Source organism: Ochotona curzoniae, unplaced genomic scaffold (genome assembly GCF_017591425.1).
Source record: "Ochotona curzoniae isolate NIBS_2020 unplaced genomic scaffold, NIBS_Ocur_1.0 contig_1482, whole genome shotgun sequence".
Classification (NCBI taxonomy): Eukaryota; Metazoa; Chordata; class Mammalia; order Lagomorpha; family Ochotonidae; genus Ochotona; species Ochotona curzoniae.
In genome coordinates, this window is record NW_024465100.1 from 4,608,956 (window position 1) to 4,631,004 (window position 22,049).

Below are 22,049 nucleotides of genomic sequence, written 5' to 3' on the forward strand. Positions count from 1 at the left end.
CATTAACAATCCTAAATTTATCCTTATTCTTTGGGGGGAGTTAAGGAGGTATTAGAGCAGTAACTTCAGCCACAGATAGAACTTGGTTCCCTTTGACCTTAACATATTCATGACTTGTATGTGCATTACATTTTCATTATTATCCCTCACATTCCTGGGGCTTACAAATTGAAAAATATAAGGAGCATTCTGTTATGTTAACTTTGTCAAGTATCTTTATTTCCTTTATGAAAAAAAAATTGACTCCTTTGCCTGGCATGGAGAACTCCTTAGCAGTCTGACAATCGCATATCACTCTGTGCACATCTTTGGACACGTTGCCTGTTAGCTCAGTTGCATCTCTGACTCCAGCCACAGTGAACCAATCACCATTATTCAGATACTCGAACGTTACAATGGAAGACATGCTTGCCCATGTCCCTTTCTTTCTGCAGCATTCTCTTCCAAATCCCCATCTCAGGAGAGCTGATTTTCAAAGTTATTCCTGCCTCATTTAGGGTTACTTTTTACCTTCTCTGACTCCCCAAAACAACGCTCGTCATTTTACCCTCTTTGCTTCCAGCAGCTTGAGAGAAGATATGTAAATTTGTGTAACTGTTAAATTAACTTTACGTATCAAAACTGTATGGAATTTAATCTTCTTTAACAAATCTGATCATGATGGGTTTGTATTTGACAAGAGGATACACACACATCTCAAGAGGCTGTCTGGGTCTAAATAGTTAAATGAATATGTGTCCTAACCATTATACTACAAGATTCCATTTAGCAAAACATTGAAATCACAAACATTGTACTGTTTTTCTCTTCCATTTCAGGGTAAATTTTCCGCTTGAAATTAAGTCACTTCCAAGGGAATCCATGCTCACTATAAAACTCTTTGGGATTGCCTGTGAGACCAAAAATTCGAATTTACTGGCCTGGACCTGTCTTCCATTGTTTCCAAAAGAGTGAGTACACCCTTTGTGATTAAAGCTCCCATTCCAACACTACCCTTTTGGAACCAAATATTGTGTGATATGTAGCCAAATGGAAAAATCAAGAAGATACTTTATTGCACGATTGAGGTAACTCTGTATAAATCATGGCTATTGAAAGCAGAGCTGAACAGCAGTGATGTAGAAATGGTTTTGGAATGAGGCCTCGTGCTCAGCTTGTCGGTGGGCCATTCATGATGAAAAGGTTTTGGCATGACCAATTGTAATTACTTTTCCTTCTCTGGCCAGCCAATTTCTCTAGAATTGTTCATTCAGAATGATGGAGATTAATACTGTCATTTAGAAAGAATGGAAATCAAGGAATTCTAGCTAATGTGAAATCATGCAATGTAACAGGGTTAATGACATCTCTTACTGAGAAGAAATATTTAGTGATGTTGAGGTAGTATTTCTCAAAAAATACGGCTCGTTCTCAGAACTGATGGTCATCCCAAAATTGTTTTTAAGCTGGGAACTAGTAATAGTTGCAACATTTTATAAAGTCAATGAATTATTTTCTATAACATAAAGGGAAATATTTAAAAATGTTCAAAATTACAATATATTGCTATATTAAATTATCATAAAATATATTCTGGATCTTAATTTTTAATGTAATATTAGAATGTAAAGAAAGCTCTTTATCTTATACTTCTTATAACTAGTCCATAATACAAATTATCATCAAGGCAACTGCAACCAATTTTTAAAATCCTCTTTATTGGATTAACTTCTGTGTTTGTGTGTTTGCTCTATTTTATTTTTTTCACAGTGTAGCATATTCATGTATATTCTCTGACAGCAACTGTATTTACTTTTGTAATGTCTGTCATTCAATACAATGCCTTCTATAAATAAGCAATCGGTAAAGGTTTACTTACTACATTGAATCGTAAAAAGAAAATCAATCCTTCTAGGAGATTTAGAAAGAAATAAGATTTCAAAAGTCCCAGTGTAGCCCGAAAATGCAATACCTACTGCTGGTAGCAGATATTTCAAAAATCTGATTTGTGTGTTAAGAACTTTCATTATTTTCTCACTAGGAGCAGCTATATTCAGGTATCTTTTCTCATGAGTAAGTTTCTTTAAATTTTCAACTGCAGTACCTGTAAAATCTGGTTTTTGCAGAATAACATTTCTAACTACTACTCGTTGAGAAAGTCCAATCCATTCGGTTCTCTCCTATTAGCTTGGCAGTACTTTGCATGTTTCATTAATCATTAAACATGTAAGAGGTTAGGAATATTTTAGTTTCCAATAAGGCTCTTTTCTACTTGGTCACAGTAGCAGCATTACAACCTCCGTATTGTGTTGTCATGCATCACTTCCATTGATAAACATTTCTCAGATGAGTAAAGCCATCTGCCTCTGCCCTAGCGATGTGCTCCTAAGGGAAAGTGTCCAGACTGTGGGTGTTAAAACATTCGAAAGCGCAGCTCACATCAAGGAGTCCTACAGTAATCATTTGTAAATATATTTCCAACAGACTGCTGTAAACAACTAAAAATCTACTTCTCTCTCAGGCTGAGAACTTTAAAATACTCCAGTTCTTTTAAAATGTCTCGAATTCATCATGTTTGATATTGAGGAGTGTGAGTTTACTCATATTTTGCTTGTTGTTCCAAATTAGAGATTCTAATCCAGTTTATTCAATGTGTATAGTTTCAGTTGCTCAAATTGATGACCTAATTTTACTTGTTTGGCTAGAATGCCCCCTGCTCAAAAACTTTTGATTTCAAAACTTTTGAAATCAAAAGTTTTTTATTTATCATTTATAAATTTCTTTTTTATAATTTATATTAGTTTTAATTGCCACATAGTTATAAGAAGTTGCCATTATCGCTGGCATGATTGTTTTCCAACATACATGCAATCTAAAATGCAAAGGATTAAAGGCTTGGATTCAGCGTGGTAGGCTAGCAGCTAAAGTCCTTGTCTTGCACGCACCAGGATCCCATCTGGGTGCCTGGTCTAGTCCCACTGGCCCTGTTTCCCATCCAGCTCCCTACTTATGGCCCTGGGAAGGCAGCGGAGGACAGTCCAAGTCCTTGGGACCCTGCACCTTCTTGGGAGACCCAGAAGAGGCTCCTGGCTTCGGATCAGCTCAGCCCTGGCCATTGTGGCTGCTTGAAGAGTGAGTCAGTGGACAGAGGATCTTCCTGTCTCTTCTCTGTGTTTCTGACTTTGCAATAGATATAAAATCTTTTATTTATTTCTATTGCAAAGTCAGATACATAGAGAAGAGGAGAGACAGACAGGAAGATCTTCTGTCTGATAATTCACTCCCCAAGTGACCACAATAACTGGAGCTGAGCTGATCCAAAGCCAGGAGCTCTTCCAGGTCTCCCACGTGGATGCAGGGTCCCAAGGTTTTGGGCCATCCTTGACTGCTTTCTCAGGCCACAAGCAGGGAGCTGGATAGGAAGTGGGGGTGCTGGAATTAGAACCAGTGACCATATGGGATCCCAGTGTGTTCAAGGCGAGGGTTTTGGCGACTAGGCCACTACACTGGGCCCAAAACAAAATAAATCTTAAAAAAAAAAAAACAGCTTTTTTCTCTGTACATTTTTCAGAAGTGGGTTTCTGTAGAATCAACAGTGATTAAACTCATAATTTAATCATAGCCATATCAGTAGTGTAAAAATAGGGTGTCCAACCTTCTGACCTGAGCTGCAATTCTACTTAAAGTTCTCAAGTTCAAAGGCAAAATTTTGTCCATGTGAGTTTTACAATCCCCTGTTTTTCAGACAAAACTTTCACTGCATCTGTATTCACCATGCTTCCATACTGCAGCAAAAAGTATTCTCTTCAACCATTTCCATGAGGTCTTGCCTCTATTTGAGTTCAGAACAAATAGCATGGTAGTTACTTAGCATTTCTAAATTGTGGTAAGCTTCTTCAATGTAAGGATCTTCCATGCTGACTGCAAAGCAGAATTGGCGATGCAGAGAAGCATAAAACCCAACCATCTTCTAAAAATCCTGAAGTAATCCATTTGTGGTCTGAGCTGAGCCGCACTGATTTCAAAGCTTCTGAGGGAAACCGTGGGAACCAGGAGAATGTTTTGTGCAGTTTCCGAAGAGCCCTAAACGAAATGTTAATCTCAAAATAATTTGGTTCCTTAGACAATGGTTGAGCCCGCACATAGTTTTCATTATCAGTTCACAAAGAAATTGTGAATGCCTCGTTGTCCTTCCCACCTGTGCAAGAGTGACCTGGGATTTGTCTAGTCCAAATACATCTTTACAGATGAGGAATTGTACGACAAAGGAAAGTTAAAATACTTAATGTAGGTCACCAGGCTATTTCCAAAGCAGGAGGGGTGGAATACAAGTTTTACTTCTTCCCACAGGTGAAATTTTATGACATGAAACCCTTTATTTCTGTGGGTTACACAGTTTAAGAGTCCCTCGTGGTCTGACCAGAATGTCAGCAGTGGATGCATAGAATTCCATAGCCAAGTTCGATTACTATTTTATTCAAGCACTTTTTATTGCTTGAACAATTGGTGTCCCAGAGGGAACAGAGCAGCCCATCTGTTTCCCCAATGGTTTATGTAGCCCATAAATTTTTATAATATTTAAATTTAAAATGTCCTAAGGATATTCCCAAATGAGTGGTCTTAAGTGTTGTACATGTTAGCATAATGACATCTTATTCAAAATTTCAAAGTTTAAGCATGGATAGTTTGATTGTGTTATGTGAGAATTTGGTGGAAGTTTGAAGTACAGTGTAATGGGAGAAATAAGGCCAAAAGAAATGTCACTTCCCCATTACCTTTCTGAATTCTGTCTGCAACCATCAGAAGAACCCACAAGCTTTATGAAAACTCTTGAGAAAACAAGAAAGGCAAGCACTGGATATCCTGAAACAAAAAGTATAGTGTTATCTCCACTATATGAAGCTATTTTCTTTTTATTCTTCCTTCATGATGCTTTATATATGTTTAATATTTACCGATTTCATTAAGCTTTTCAAATGGAAGTTACTAGTGGTTTCCCACATGCATGTTATAAATGTCTGCTTTCATCTTTTGATTCCACCAACACTCTTTTCATGTTACAGATGAAATATACAGATTTAAATCTACAGATTTAAAATATTCTATAATTTATGACATTGTTTATTTCAAATATGTCCATATTTGACATGCAAAATGGCAGGTATCGTCTGTCTGCTGGCTCATCCCTTCAAATATTCCCACAGCTGAAGCTGGACTAGAACCCCAACCAGATCTCCCACATGGGTGACAAGAGTCCAAAAACTTGAATTACCACCAGTTGCCGCCATGACATGCATCAGCAGGAAACTTGATCTCAAGAACTATGGGGGCTTAGTTCCAAGCACTCCTATACTGGGTGCCAGCCTCCCAAATGGCATCAAAATGGATGTACCAGAGGCCACTATTATTTTCACATCTTAATCCCTCTAACCATCTTCTTCATTTACTAGTAATAGAAGTCTATGGAAGTGTATTTCAGCTGTTCTTCAACTGTCTGAAGATGTTGAGTGCAAGAGGTGTGTTACACCCAGTTAAACTACTACATCAGAATGCCTGATTTAAGCCCAGGCTACCATCTGCTCCAATTTGGTGCCCTTCTATGCACCCTGGAGGTGCATAGCTCAGTCTCTGCCACCCATATGGGAGATAAAAATGAGTTCTTGACTCCTAGCTTGAGCCTGGCCCAACTGCACCTATTGTGGAAATGTGGGTACTGACTCTGAGAATTTCTCTGATCTTTCACTCCCTCCCTCTCTACCTCTCTACCTCACCCACTCTTCTCCTTTTCCCCTTCTCTCCTTGTGTGCTTATGGGCATCATTCCATTTTGAAATAACTAGAAAGATTTTTGAAAGAAAGTTCAAATACAGTCATTGTTAATTTTGATAAGGTAATAGCAAAACAACCCTTGGAATAGTGCCAAATGTTAATTTTGTTTTCCCATTGAGAGATTCTACAGTATACATTGTGTCACCTGGAGTTGAGAGCTAGAAACACTTTCTCTGTATGTCTTACTTCCTGATATCTCCTGTACCTTTATCACATCTGACTGTTCTGCATCCTGTGCCCTGATTAATGCCACAATCACTGTTGCTCCAGGCCTGATCACAGACGGTCACAAAAACTGATCCTTTAATCCCATTTACCACACTACAAACTCAAGTTAGGCTCCTGGTATTGAGTCAGCTTAGCCATTTGTGAAGTGAACCAATGGATGGAATACTTCTGGTTCTCTGTAAACTTTGTCTTTCTAATTAGTAATTTAAAAATATTATATATATATGCAAGCCCTTTTAAATAAAACCCCCAATAATTCATCTACCTCCTACACCTTGGTTTTTTTTCATTGCATAATAAAACAATAGGATGAGAAAAATGCAGATCCTTCAATCTGATAGCTTCTGGTGGCAAAAATCAAAGCTATCCTTGAAGCTGATGATTGCATAACCTAGCTGAAATCTGCAGGCTGTGTAGCTTGCGACTGGGTCTCTCCTAGCTTGACCAGGACTTCTTGGGATGCACTAGGTAGTGCAGACTTCCACAGGTGTCATTGACCCTCTGGGTTGGCTAGGAATTCTGTATAATCCCTTGGCTCAGAAGCCCTTCATCCCTGTCATGTGACCTCTTGGTTTTATTTCTAGATCTCATCTACACAGGCAATAGGCGGGGTTGGGGTGGAGGACCATCACAGTGAAACTCAGAAGCTCTTTCTGCTTGTCTTTTACATGGCACGGCATCCAGTGAGCATGTTCTAGGTTGGGACAGGAGATGCTCCAGAGGTGATTTCCTTCCAGGATATGAAACAACATGAGAAAGGGCAGCCCTCTACCTTCAGTTTTGTATTTTGCCTGCTTGTCTCATCCTCCCCCATCTTCTTCCAAAGGCAGGAGATGAACAAACTGGGCACTTAGGATGGCTGTGTTGATTCTTGCTTCCTCTTTGTCCACTTCCCACCACCTCCAATCACAGGCTGTAGTGGGTTTTCCTTTGGCTGCATTCTTCCCTGCTGTGTAGATGCAGTATCTGCCCTTAAGGCTGTGGGGTCGTGAAGATCGGAATCCTCCGAGTTTCCTATAGATATGCTTTCTCCCCTCGCGTCCTTCCTGATACTTACAGCTTTGCTCAAGAAAATGGAGTGTTTGGGTGGGGGCGGCATTCTGAGTGATTTAAGTACTCTGGAAGAAGCATAAAATTACATCAATAATTAATGATCTTTAAGCTGCCTTTGCCTTACTGATACTGACTCCTTAGTAGTCTGCCAAAACCAAAATCCTTTGTATGGGGGAAAATGATAGATTTTTTTCAAGTCCAGGATTGTATCCTCCTTAAGGAATATCATTCAGTCATGAAAATATGTGCCCAATAATGTGTGTCAGTTTTATCCCCTAGGGCACATACTGTGCAGCCTTGTGGATTGTTGTCCTCTTTTTGTTGTTTGTTTTTTGTCCTCCTGTTTTTGGTAGGTCCTTTCCATGGTAGGTAGGAACGACATGTTGTTTGTAAAAAGACACCCTGTTTTATAAATCCCCATCAACATTAACTTTGTTGGCTTTCAGTTATAGCCATTAGGTTGGTATGGTAAAACATAACACAATTTTCTGTGATCATTGGGGCATTTTGCCGTAATTCAAAGCCTTGTACCATGTAAGAGACCATGGATTTGCGTGTTATTCAAGCTGTCCAAACCCTTCAAGGATTCTGTTTCAAACCTTTGCTGTATGTACATTTTTATTATTTACGACTGACTTTTAAAGCATTCTGAACATGAATAAGTAGAAGTTTTTCCTCTTAAAAATCTCACAACTGTTTAGATTTGCAGATTATTTGGCATAATTGTATCTTTTCTTTTTGTGCATTTATAATACTCATCTGTAAATACCAGGGAATTTGCTCAGTTTGTGAGGCAAAAACACATGATAAATTAACAGGTATATCAATTTACAATAATCATAGCTCCACGGATCTAAATCTGAGCTCCTTAGTCTTACCTTGAAATAATCATTGGTGATAATTGAGTATAAATGGTACCTGTTAGATACTACTGTGAAGTCAACTTTTTTATGTAGAAAATAAACCTAAATATCTTGAAAAGTAGCCATGTAAGTGGTGTATTAGAAATGAACTATCAATGCCTGTTCCTGTGGAAATACCATATTTCTCTTACAGCTACTGAACGGAGCCACCAAAATAGTTTATTAGATTTACATTTTCCAGAAGGAAACATTTGTGGGTAATTATAGTTTCCTGCGTTTCATGTCTCCTCTATAGCTGTGTATGTTGTCTTTTGCAGAAAATCCAGTGTCGGGTCTATGTTATTCAGCCTGACCCTGCAGAGCAAGCCTCCTGTGGAAATGATAGCTCCAGGAGCGTGGGACGCAAGTCAGCCAGCCCCACTGACCCTGCAGGTGAGTGCCAGGCTATGAGAGGAAAGAACACTTAGCGAGTGTTGGCTGCCAAGTAGCCGGTGGCCAATTACAGAAACAACTTCTTCCTGGATCACGCATTTTAATATTCTTCTCTGTCTACCTGGGATTCGTGAAACCTCTCCTGCTTTTGTTTTACACTCAGTACTCTGCAAGCACTTTTCTCCAAGCTTACATAATAGAAATGTCAAGCAATTCTGCTTCAAATAAGACTATGAGGGAGCATGATGGACTGTTGCCATTAGTATTCTCATTATGTGGCATGTTGGGTTTTTTTTAACTTACAATATCAAAAATCGGTTACACATGATTGACTTGATACTCTACCCAAACATACTCCTGCATTGTGCTAGGTTACTAACAATTCCTTTACGTGTATGATTCCTAAATAAGTACCAATTCCAAGAGTAGTGGAGGAGAAACCATAAGCAAAGTCCAACTATTATCACTGTTTTTACCTGCTTAAATCCTCTTTTTTTCTCTGTGACTTACATTCATGAAGGAATTAATGACTCCAGGCTTTGGTCCTTGACATAAACAATCCATTTGTTCTCAATGGTAATTGATCATATTAATGAGATATTAAGTATCAATCCTTTCCTATATAAACCTGCAAGGAATAATAACTTTTATTCTCTGGAGAAATTATGACGTAGAAAGATTCACCAAATAAAATGAGAAACAAACGCTAGTGAAAACGTGGCTTCACCTTCTGAAAAAGGAAGACCCTACCAAGTAGCAATCACATGATCCACTTTTTAAAAAAATATTTATTTGAAAGTCAGACTTACAGGGAGTTTGGGATGAGAGGGAAAGAGAAAGAGCAAAAAGCTTCTATCTTCTGGTTCATGACTTAAGTGACTGCCAACAACCAGAGCTGAGCGGGGCTGGTCTAAAGCTGGAAGCCAGGAGCTTTTCCTGAGTCTTCTAGAGAAGTGTAGGGGACCAGGGACTTTAGCCATTTTCTGCTGTTCTCCCAGGCCATTAGCAGGAAGCTGGATGAAAAGTAGAGCAGTCCGGACATGAACTGGTACCCCTAAAGGATGCTGATACTGCAGACAAAACATTAGCCTGTTATACCTACCATTAGCCTACCATACCAGGCCCCCAAATTATCCACCTTTAATCAGCATGATGATAAGGAAAAGGGAATATTCAGATTACATCTTGGCACAATATCATGAACATTCAACACATGAAGGCTTAGAGTAACAGGTGACTTGTCATAATAGGACAGAAAGAATCATTTCTGTTGCAAAAGAGGCCAGATGGTCCTGGTATGGTATGGCATCTTTTTAAAAATAAAAAATAAGATGCCAGACACAGCACATTTCATTAGCTTACTCTACTAATGATAAAAGATAGCAGAATGCTGGTAGCTCAGTTTAATCACACTGAGTACTCATCCATATTCCATGTAATTGTTCTGTACCAAACATTATAATAAACCATTTGCAAAATTGAGGGATTATGCGATCCCTTGCCAAGGAATTTTAAAAATACCAAATCTAACTAGAGACATATTTTCATAACTCACTGTGATTCTGTCTAGTAAATACTGTAGCCCTTACATGACACTAACAATAAGAACAGCAGAGAACATTGTGAGTGGAAGCCATGAAAGACATGACATCTGAGGACTAGGCCCTAGGAAACATGATGTTTCAATGCCCTTTGTACTGTGAGAGCATTTTTACCAACTGGTTTGAGAAGATGATCCAGCTATCTAAGAATGCACAGATTCAGAAGGGAGCTGCCAGTATTCATGATCAAACACGTTGGCTAAAAATAAAGAAATTAGAAATATTTTAGAAAAACTTCTAAAATATTAGAAAAGGTGGAAGGTCTTCAGTGTGCTAGACTGCAGGCCAGACTTGGATTCACTCTGCAGACAGCGAGTCCTTAAATCCTGTTAGGGAAATGTTTCAGGAACAGCCCTGGAAATCAAGGAGATTAGATATGCAAACATGACAGAAATCTAGGTGATCTAAATGGAAGCTCAAAGAACTGAGACTAAGAAAAAAAAAGAAAAGTTAGATTTCAGGAACAACTTTAAAAAGTACAGCTATAAGGAAGAAACAAATAAGAAAACAAAAATTTGAATTCCTGAGTCAATAAGAATTTTACCTTCCCAAAAGTATGCAGAAAATAGATGGTCTTCAACAGAGAAATTGAATGGATTCCATTTGGTATTCATTGAATTTTCTATGAAGCCGGATTGTGTTCAAGTGTAGATATGAGCTGTCTTTCTGTAAATGAATTTTAGTCCAAACTGTTGCATGTCAAATCCTGACCACCTCAGCTAACTGAGTGCTTGAAGTTTGGCCACTGCTAGAGCTCTGGAGATGAAGATCCTTGAGGTAAGGGCATAGAGCAGGGATAAGTGGTATATGTAGGAAAAGCAAGCTAAACTAGAAGATGGGACCCTCTCTCTCCAGACAGGAACACAGAGTTCCCTTAGGAACTGATTTAGGTGCTTTATTCTGAACTTTGAGTCTGATAGAGATTCAGCTAAAAGGAAGGCATGTTTCAGACACTCAGCAGGTGCACAGATTGCAAAGGTAGATCTGGATCCATAGTAGAATCTTGTGAGAAAGGGAGCAGGGCATGTAAATATTTTCCCAGGAACATGGAAGTTCAATTATCTGGTTTTATGCAATCATTGAAAATGATACACAAGGAACTTCTGTGTATGTGTGTATATTACTGGTGACTATACAAAATCAGAAAAAGGTGATAAAGTTGAAAGCTTTAATTAAATGGCTAAATTTAGAATTATTTTTCAGCCAAAGATGATTAAGCAATGAGGGAAAACAAGAAAGCTCTACAACCTGTGGTTTTGTTGAGTCAGTACAGGTCTTGGAAGAAAGTCAAGCTGAGAGTTAGGGAGTCTGGATTAGACTTGGCTCTTTAAGAGTAAATGTTAATACTTGGGACAAATCTCTTAGCATTCTGTTTCCACCTCTGTGCCCTGGAAGTGTCAGATGGTGTCTGACTGTTGTCTGTTTTTGCTTTTGTTTTCCTTGCAGGGATGCCCACCACCATGATGTAGTCACCCTAGGATAAACAAGGGTGATAGGTCACAGTATGGATCCTTTCAATCACTTCCCCAGTTCCTATGTAGGCAGGTGCATAGGCCATTGTTTGAGTTCCTCAGGCTGTCACCCTCACCTGCCTCCCTGTCTGCTTTCTACCGTAAATACATGTAGATCCACTGGGCCATTTAAGAGCTGAGATAGGTGTGGTCATGTGCAAGTTGATGTCCTGGTTCTGTTCCATTTGCTCAATTTAGTCATTTCTTTGTTCACGCCTAACTTCATTGTCCTCTGCTTGTTCCCATGATGCTTAACCTTATCAGGCGATGAACCAGCTTGCAGGTGCCAAGTCCAGTATGGCTTGTAGTCCATGTTATGCTGACCCTCAGTGCATCATGACGCCTACTGAACCATCTCCTCTGACTTCAGTGTTACTTCCCTCAGTGCTTCTCTCCACATCCCTGTCGTTCATCTGGTCTCCATACCACAGCCGTTCTGCCTAGCAAGTACATCTTCAGGAATAAGCTTTACTGCTATTCTTAGGGCACATGCCATCCTGGGTGTTCTACACACCCAAGCTGTAATTCACATACTTACAGTTCTCCCATGTAACGTATGTGACTTGGGTCTGGCATTGTAGTATAGCAGGATGGGTGTCCATGTACAAAGCTGCCATCATATGAGTGCTGGTTCAAGTCCATGATGCCCCATTCCCAATCTGACTGCCTTCTGGTGTGTCTTGGAAAGCAGCAACAGATGACCCACTTTTTTGGATTCATGCTACTCATCTGCGAGACTTGCATCTAGCTCCAGGCTTTGGGGTTGGCCCAGCCCTGGCCATTGTGGCCAGTTATAGAGTTAATAAGGTGAAAGACATCTGTGTGTCTGTGTGTATTTCTCCCTGATTATCCCTGTAGTTCTCCCTTTCAAATAAGCAAATATATCTTTTTAAAAAGAAAAAAAAATAGAGCTCATTTGTTTTGTTTTTTTTTTTTTTTTGCATTTTCCCAATGATTTCCAGTTATCAACTTGATCAGCATTTTTTTTAAAAGATGTGTTTATTTTTCTTGGAAAGGCAGATTTACAGAGAGGAGAGTCAGAGAAAGATTTTTGTCCACTAGTCACTCCCCAAGTGGCCATAATGGCCAGTGCTGAGCTGATCTGAAGCCAGGAGACTCTTTCATGTCTCCCATACAGGTTCAGGGTTCCAAGGCTCTGGGCCATCCTCTATTGCATTCCCAGGCCACAAGTAGGGCATGGGATGGGAAGTGGAGCAGTACCCATATGGGATCCTGGCACTTGCAAAGCAAAGGCTTAGCTGCTGGATCATTGTGCTGGTCCCAAACTGTCAGCATTTTATCACTTCAGAAAATGAATCCCATATGTACCAGTTTCTGTTACCAAGCCCCACCCCATCCCCAACTCTAAACACCACTGAACTCTGAGCTTTCCTACTAACATTTTATGTAAGTGGAATCATGATGTAATCTTTAGTGATGTCTTCTTCCACTTAGCATCATCTTTCCAGAGTTAATCCATATGTTAGAATGAATTCGTATTCATTCCTTTCAGTGGATGGACATTGCATATCTTACAGACATGCTGTATCGTATGTGCCTGTTCATCCGTCACTGTGCACTTTGGTTGTTTGCACATAGTAGCCAGCTGTTTGGGATCTCTCTGCTCTGAACCTTTGCACACACATTTTCAGGATACATATTTTCATTTCTCTGTGTAAGTACCCAGCAGTGAAATTACTTGGCTTCAATCATTTCTTAGAGTTTCTTCACAATGCCTCTGCAGGTTCACTTCTGATTCTGCATCTCTAGTTACCAATCCTTTTCACTACAGATTTCAGGCAAATATGCAGATAGTCATATCGTTACCAAAACTCCCACCCTGATGTTTCTGTTAACAGCTTCAAATGCAGCAGAGCCCAAAATGAACACACCTTTCTTGCCAAAATTATTTTATTCACTTAATCATCTCTTTATGCTCATACATACCTGACTGCCTCCCCTTGTCTCTTTACTTATCCATATATTATCCTTCATATAGCCTTCCAATTTATCCCCCATATTTCTATTTTTTTTAATTTTTTATAATACAGTTCCATAGGCTTAGGCATTTCACCTTCCACCCTCCCTTCTCCCAGCATATTGCCCCTTATTATTACAATAGTATAGTCCTTCAGCCACAGTTACAAGTGCGTCATTCTAAGTGTATCATGACATTGTAAGTATAGATAGTGGTTGAACATCCTGCATCCTGTTGTCAAGATATGTTTAACAATTTCATTGGGAGTCTGTCTTTGATATGGAAGTAGAGATGCATGCTGCAATGTATCTCCTGTATTTTTAAATCTACCCTCTGAATCCTTCATTTCATCTGTCCTAGTTCAACCACTCCCTTGTACATTAAAGCAGTTCAGGTGCTTTGTTGTCTTCACGTGGTCATTCTTTAAAGTCTACATAGTCACAAGTATAATTCTTCTAAAAGTGAAATGTCAAGGAGTCATTTCCCTAATGATACATGTCAGTAACTCAGTTCCACCTAGAGAATTAAGGCCAAACACTGTTTTATGGTCATTCTTCCGTTGTTTTCCTTTGCCAGTTCATTTGATACTTCAAGCTTCAGTAAGTTTCAAAATGTAGTTTGACGTGCATTATCATTTTATGTGCATTTATGAATATTGTATCCCATCTTCAGTATCTTTACTACCTCTCTCTCCCATGTCCTTCCCACTCATCTATAATTGGTACCGATCTCTGCAGTGCCTGGGTTCTCGACTATGAATCTCTTTGGCACCACTCCTGTCTTTTACCACATCAGTGTATTCCCATAATATCCAAGAACACTTGGATCAATACATTTATCTAGTATTTTTTTTAAAAAAAAAGATTAATGTATTTCTCATTGGAAAATCAGATATACAGAGAGGAGGAGAGACAGAAAGATTTCCTCACTGATCAATCCCAAGTGCTGATAGTGAGCTGAGCACTTCTAGCAGGAGCCGTTCTGCGGATGCATGGTCCAAGGTTTTGGGCTCTCCTCCATTGCTTTCCCAGGCCACAATCAAGGAGTTGGATGGGAAGTGGGGTAGCCAAGGCATGAACCAGAGTCCATTTGACCTTCAGGAGGAGGCAAGATGAGGACGTCAGTCACTAGGGCCATCGTGCTAGGCCCTTTGTGGTCTTTTTTGAATCTTTTATTTATTTCTGTTTTATTCGACAGAGACTGCCCATCTGCAGTACCAACTAGAGAGCAGCAGGTCAAAATCAGGAATTTGGAAATCAATTCAGGTCTCCTATAGGAGTGGCAGGGACATAATTATTTGAATTGTCTGCTGTCTCCTTGAATACACGGTAGTTGGAAGGTGGGTCGGAATGGAATACCTTGGCTTTTATAGCCATGTTGCTATTGGATGCCAGCCTCCTACATGATGATTTAACTACTGTACCAAACACTTTCCCTACCACCCTGTATTTCTTTCCCATTAAATAATCTCTAATGACATCAAGAGTGTTTTATTCCCAGTGACCATCGCAGAATGTGGAATATGTTATTTGTTAAATGAAGAATTTACACACATATTTCTGATCACTACACTAGCCCAACCCACAGAATATTTCCATAGTTAGCACTTTGATTCATGTATCTGAACTTTACTACCAGAATGCTCTTCTTTTTTGTTATCTCAGTGAACTTGTTCCTTAAGCCGTGGGGTTTCTCAGTGTCTTACCTTATCCAGCTTTTGTCATGTGCTTATCCCCCCTTGTTTGCAGTTTAAGAGAGAGGCAACAGTGTATTATTAATGCTGGTTCTTAGAACATGTTTCAGGTTGTAACAGACTTACTTCCTCACTCTAAGACCACCAGGCGGACACCTCTTTAGTGATTAATCCTTGAGACTGACCAGAAGTATCACAGTTAGCCAGAATCCATCCTTCCTATGAATTGTCACAAAATGTTTTAGCATTCTTATACCTTGAGTATGAAAATTATATCCACAGTGCAGGTAGAAATCATTATAACGCACTGAAAGAATCATGAGGAACCAAGCCAGCCCTTGTGGGGATTGTTGTGGAGTATGGACATTGCGGATATTCACAACCATCCTCACAAAAAGTCCCAAATCCTGAAGCCGTAGTTGGAGCCATGGTGGCCAAGTATAAAGGAGAAAGGATGAGAAGAAATGAAGCAAGATGGATAGACATAATACAAATCAATATTCAAATGTTTAAAATTGTGTGAATTAGAAGGAAGATGATTGGGTATTAATATTTTATGGTACACTAAGAAAGACCCCACCATTTAATGGCTGTTATTCCTGAATACTCAAGAGTTGAAGTAGATAATGTACAAATAAATGTTACCAGATATGCACGTTAGATGGTTGAGCACTTTGTCAGAAAATTGAAGTTTCCCAGGCACAGCTGTACGATGAGGAATCGAGTCATGTGTTTGCCAAGTTCACTGGCATCAACCGTATCTTTGGGGAGGAGGAGAGCATTAATGATTGCCAACTTAGTTGTTAAGATGTATACATCGTTACCTAAATTGGGCTTCTGGCTCTCTGATCCTGATAAATGCTGCTATAATTTCCATCATACAAGTATTCCAGAACAAGTAGATGGATCTAGGCTTTTAAAAACCACAGCAAAAGGTAACCAGCAGAAATTTCATTGCTTTTTGTGAGTGACTCAAGAACCAGCAAACTGTCAGCTTCATAACTCAGAAACAAAGCCTAAAATTTGACAAAGGGGCTTACTCTTGTATCAGATATAAAAATTATTTTCTAAGTGTAATGTCAGGATTTATTACAAACTTTGCACAAGCGTATTTTTTGAATTTTTTTTTTATTATCCATTATCTTAATTCCCCCCATCCTCTTAGGACCAACATCAAGTGTTACTAATTCATTAAATGCTATTCTATTTTTATTTGAAGCATTTAAAAAATACTGGGACACATAATGTGTGAGCTGCTAGTACTGCACAGGCTTCTGTGAAGGCACCAAGTTAACCTTTTGAGATTAGTCCTTGTCAAGAGGAAAAATTACTGCAATATTATTTTGCCTTAGGGTATCACATTTTTTTTCCTTTATCTTGTGGAAGTAACAATTGACATCATAAAGTTATATCAAAATTAAGTGTTGTGATGAATTTCAGGGGCTATGGGAAGAAATTAAGGTTTTAAAAAATGTAGTATGAACTGCATTTAAATCTGTAACTCACAGTCTACTATATAATCTTATTCAATTTTCTTGATGATTGAAATCAAACCATTTAGCAGAGACTCCTAAATTACGTATACTTTTCTAATTTTAAAATGAAAGCTAAACCATGTGCTATAACCTTAAGAAAATAGGAAAAGCACTAAAATTTCCAGCTCATGTGCATAGTTTGGAACTATCTTTTATTGGGTAACTGCTATTTTGTTTCCCAACATCTTATTATCATTGAATTTTCACATAATCAAAAGCACATTAAGAACAGTTACAAAGAGCATGATTCTAGTTGTCCATAAATCTGAATTACATAGTCAAAGCAAAATACTCCATTTGAGTATAGGAAATGTATTTCCAGAACAGAATATTTCTTCCAGAGAAGGACTTACTCTCATATCCACAAAACAGTTTCAAAACTTAACAGATTTCACAATGTAGAGCTCAACATAATGCTACTTTTTATCTTCCAAGATGTGACATGAAAAAAAATCATTACAACACTTTCATCAATTCCATCATGGAATCATGGATTTTTAACACTGTAACATGAAAAGATATTATCATAGTTAAAAAATATCCCATATCTAGCTTTATGCAGAGAGTATGTTACACAGAAACATGTAAAGTTCATATGTTGTTATAAAGTAAGTATGTTGTAGAAATCATTAGCCAGATATTATGCATATTTAAACACTAAGTCCAAGTTCTCATGATTCACCATAAGAAATTGTTAAAGCAACAGCACACAAAAAGTTGTCTTTTACCTCCCACAAATCTAAAGTAGAGAGCATTAAGTTGGCTCCTTTAACACTTGCCAAATCATTCCTTTATTTCAGATTGATTTTCCAGCAGCTGGATGGGAGTACATGGAACCCAGGACTGAAGAGCATGGGACTCCTCCAGAACCACCCAGAGAGTGTTTGAAACACATCGCCAGGCTTTCCCAGAAGCAGTCTCCCATACTGTAAGTGACTCAGATCCTGGGGATGACATTGGCCTGTTGTCCATGACCTCATTGGTGACACCTAAAGCTCTTCTGCCTTCAGGGGGTGAACGTTCCTTCCCACAAAACTGATTTCATAAGGCCACACCTGCTGAGTGATCAGTTAGCATCTGAGGAATTTGTCATGCTTGTAAAGATGTTTCATGTGATGATTTTAAACTTCAAAGGGATGGAAATAATGCAATTCAAAACACTAAGCAGAATATAATTAGATCCATACCAGCACAAAGCTGTGGCAACCATTGCTCTCCTGCCCTTCAGGTGGGGTTGGAAGCTGTTCTGATAACCAAGGAAAAAGTGAAATTCAATTTTCATGGAAGACTAAGGAAAGAAAAAAATATCATACTTTAATAGTGTTAAAGCAGTGACTATGGAATCCTTAGATTTTTTTCAGTGTTTCTCTAAATAAAATCCCCAGAGGAATCAGTGACATTTTTGCTTGCTACTTGACAATATGTAAATCAGATTTACTCATTAATATTCCAAAACTAAGAAAGTAATCATATTTTATGAAAAATTACATATTTTATAATTTTGCACACATACACTATGATAAGATGTGTAACATGACAAAGCATCTCATTCCAAGAATGCAAAATCATTCAAACATTTTGTCCAGGAGTTACATGGTTTAGAGAATCTCTTTGCTCCCTTGGAGAGCAAGTTCAAGAATGGACTGGAAAGGAAATAATAGAAGTAAATGATCTGCCAAGTAGGTTAATACTTTAGACAAAGATCAGAATGGCTAGAATTAAGGTGATGGCCCAGACATTGCTGAAAGTGGCAAGGCCTGGGATATGTGTTTTAGAACTTGAGGAGGTATGAATTAATGATAAAATGGAATTGTGAAGTAATGCAGTTGAGAAGCAAAGGAATCAAGATTAAGGCACCAGAGGAAAACAAAGTTTTGAACTGATCAGCAAGACCTCGACTCAGAATCACATTAGGACACTAAGTGTGAGCTAGACCTGATGTCGGATTTTAACTGATTCTGCTGTTTACCTCCTTGTCAAGCCAGCGCCATCAGTGCCCATTGAATTTAACAGTGTTAGACCCTGTCTCATCTCAAAGGGTTTTTGTCGCTGTCTTTTGTTTTTGTTTTTTTTTTGTTTTGTTTTGTTTTATTGTTGCTTACATTGTATTATGTAGTACAGTTTTGTTTTTGTTTTAATCTGCTGTTCCCTCTGCCTGAAATTGTCTTTCTTGATTCTTACCATGAAGAACATTTCACTCTTGAGATTTTTAATGAAATGTCAGCCCCCCCCAGAAAGGCCTTATTTGAACATCAGTTCTCTCATCACTGTGTTATATTTTCTGTCTATCCATTCTTTGGTTTATCTTTTTGTCTGCCTTTTAAGTAAAGTATAGAGATTAATTTTAAATAATACTTATAAACACTTGTAAGAACTAAAGTGTCCCTGTGCAATACCTGGTGTGAGAATTGGCCATGAGGCTTGAAGCTGGTGGAATCTCATACTCCTGTTGACACAATGCATTATCATACTGGATTACTGTCACCTTAACTGAGTGAGGTGCCCTTTCCTACTTCCTACTAAAGAAAACAGAAAACCTTCCCTGTAACAAATATTTCACAGTTAATAGGATCACTGATAGATAATGAGGGCTTTTTAGCTATTAAAATGATGTAGTGCTTTGAAATCTTAAATATATTCAAACCCAAAAAAAGTCCTACAAGTAATCGTAAATACTAGATTTGTGTTTTTAAATTAACACTAGTGAAGTTTGCTTGTCTTATTCTTCAGTTTCTACTTAATTAAACACATTTATAAAATAGCTTCTCTGTTCCACCCACTTAAGCAGTGATGACTGTTCAGTGCAATGCAGTTTTATTCTAGTTGGTATGAGCAGACGGAGAACAGTCCTCAGTGTTATAAAATTGTGTTTGTCTCAAATTAATCTCAGCTTCCAAATACCGCATTTTGTCATGTTTTTGGTATTGTTTTCTTTCAAATTGACTGAATGTAATCAGATTCAGGAAGCCCACACTCAATGATTTTTGCTTAATTTCACATGAAATATATAATATCGAAAACCTTCATGACAGTCAAGAGTGGCTCCAAATAGGAGGAACATCCCAGAATGAAAGAAAGCATTTCTTGTGAAAGAAATGAATGCTTCCTCTTTTACCATGAAGACCTAGTACCCAACTACTTGCCCTCACTTAGAGAATAATGACACAAGAAAAGTATGTATGTGCCAGCTGCTTTTAGGATGGGACAGATGGAGTTTGAACTAAGCTTTCATGATAGAAGTGTCTTTTAGGCAGGATACTGTGTGCCATGGCTCCTGGGGATGGAATCAAAAAGGGTAGGTGATCTTGCTTGGAAGATGTGAAATGAAAAAGATAGAGATTAGAGTCCAATAAGGCTAGGGAAGCTTGAATTTTCAGAGAATAATTTCTAAAAGAAGGATTAGAAACAAGATGACATCTATACAAATTTGGGTGAGCAACCTTTTATGTTCAGTTGATCAAAATAACTTGCCAGCAATTTGTCTACGTGGTAAAACTTGATTCTTTTGTCACTCAGAAGATTGCAGAAGACTCTCAACAAAGGAAAGTTGTAAAAATACTGAAAAAAAAATACATTATGTGAAAAATTAGAATATTTAGGAAGAATCAGAAAAACCAAAGTTGACAAAAATAGCCAACAAGATTTCAAGTAGCAGAAAATCATTTCTATACATCTATTATAAAGATGTTGAAGGATGTCTTATTCACACGCACACTGTGAAACAAGGGCAATCACTCAAAGTTTTTAGTCCCTGCCATCAACATTGGAAACTCAGATGAACTTTCTGGTTTTAGTCTAACCCAGTCTTGGCTGTTGCAAGCATTCAGAGAGTGAACCTGCAAATGGAAAATCTCCCTCACTCCACCTGACCCTGTTTCCACATCGCTTTTCCTCTCTCTCCTCTGCTTTTCAAAAAAGTAAAGATAGATGTCAATGAACAAAGGATAAAATTGGAAATTCAAGTATTGAGATAGTTCTGGTTTTTTGTTTTGCTTTTTTTTTTTTTTTTTTGACAATCACTAGGGTTTAGATTGCATAATGTGGTGGGGTGGGGGTGATGGAGGAAGAATAGTGTGATTGAAGACAAGATGACAGAAATGATCCATACTGAAGAATGCAACATAGTCCCTGAAAATTCCTTGAGAACTGTGGGACAATATCATGCATTATAATATTTGTGTATTAAACTCCCCAAAATGTAACAACTTAAATTTTCATTGAAAGAAGAATGGGTAAGCAAATTGTAGGATATTCATGCAAAAATAATAAGGCTCATTAATTAAAAGGAGTGAATTACACCAGTATGTATCAGTTCAAATCCATTATATTCAGTAAAAAGTCATAGATAAAAAAAAACATGTGCATATGTGTATTTGAAAGGGGGAATGGTGTGAGGTTGGAATAGAGACTGATCTTCCATCTACTGGTTTACACCCCAAATGGCCACAAATGTTGGGGGCTGTGCCAAGATGAAGGCAAGAGCAGAGAACTCGACGCCCCACTCCCATCCCAGTCTCTCATGTGTCTCATAGGAGCTCAAGTACCTGAGCCAGTAACTGTGTTTCCCATGTGCATTGGCTGCTAACCGGACTCCATGCAGTTTGGAATTGGCACTCCTATATGTACATGAGCATCCAAAATGCTGCGTAACCCACTGAGCAAGGCAGCCTGCCCCTCCAATTCCATTTACACAGAACGTTGTAGAAATCACTCTAATATGAAAGAAATCATACTAATGCTTGCCAAAAGCAACATAAAAGTTTTGAAAGCAATGTGATTGTCACTGGTTTGTACAGTGACCTAATTTTACTGAACTAAAACTGTGCCATTTCCTTTTGTGAAAACCATGCCTCAATCAAACAAGATGTGATTTGAGGGAGCCACACCATTGCTCACTACTGGAGAAGAGTGAGTCATAATTATTTTAGCCATTTTATCATGAATTGCTTCCAAGAGCCTTCGGGTGTGAGGGGTGGTGACAGAGCACAGGAACAGAACCTAGACATACCTTAATGATCAGCCCAATCTGATCTTTCCATTTTATAGATAGACTCTAAAACCTCTTAATTTGTGAGCACCCTTGCTGTGACTGGCAGGAATTCAATTCTTTGGAAGGCACAGAGGGAATGACTGTCGTGTGAAGATGCTGGCCTGACCTTGAACTGTACCTCTCCATGCTACTGGAGAGGCAGCATCTCCAGGGCTTCAGTCGCAGACTAAGATCTTCTATTCAAGCTGTTCACTGGGAGCCCTGACATCACTGACACTGCCTCTTCAAACTTCCAATGAACTCTGAAAAATTTAAAGCCAGAATTTATTGGATGCATTGAGAGCTTTGTTTTTGAACT

At 38.5% G+C, this 22,049-nt stretch overlaps 1 protein-coding gene across 2 annotated transcripts in view; it reads left to right on the forward strand.

Moving 5' to 3' along the window:
- PIK3C2G (phosphatidylinositol-4-phosphate 3-kinase catalytic subunit type 2 gamma) overlaps positions 1-22,049 on the forward strand; it is a 241,159-nt gene that overhangs the window by 57,814 nt on the left and 161,296 nt on the right. For both annotated transcript variants that reach the window (XM_040968303.1, XM_040968311.1), the window contains 3 exons: positions 819-950; positions 8,269-8,383; positions 17,502-17,629. In XM_040968303.1, coding sequence (XP_040824237.1) covers positions 819-950; positions 8,269-8,383; positions 17,502-17,629 — 375 coding nt within the window. The remainder of the gene's footprint in view (positions 1-818; positions 951-8,268; positions 8,384-17,501; positions 17,630-22,049) is intronic.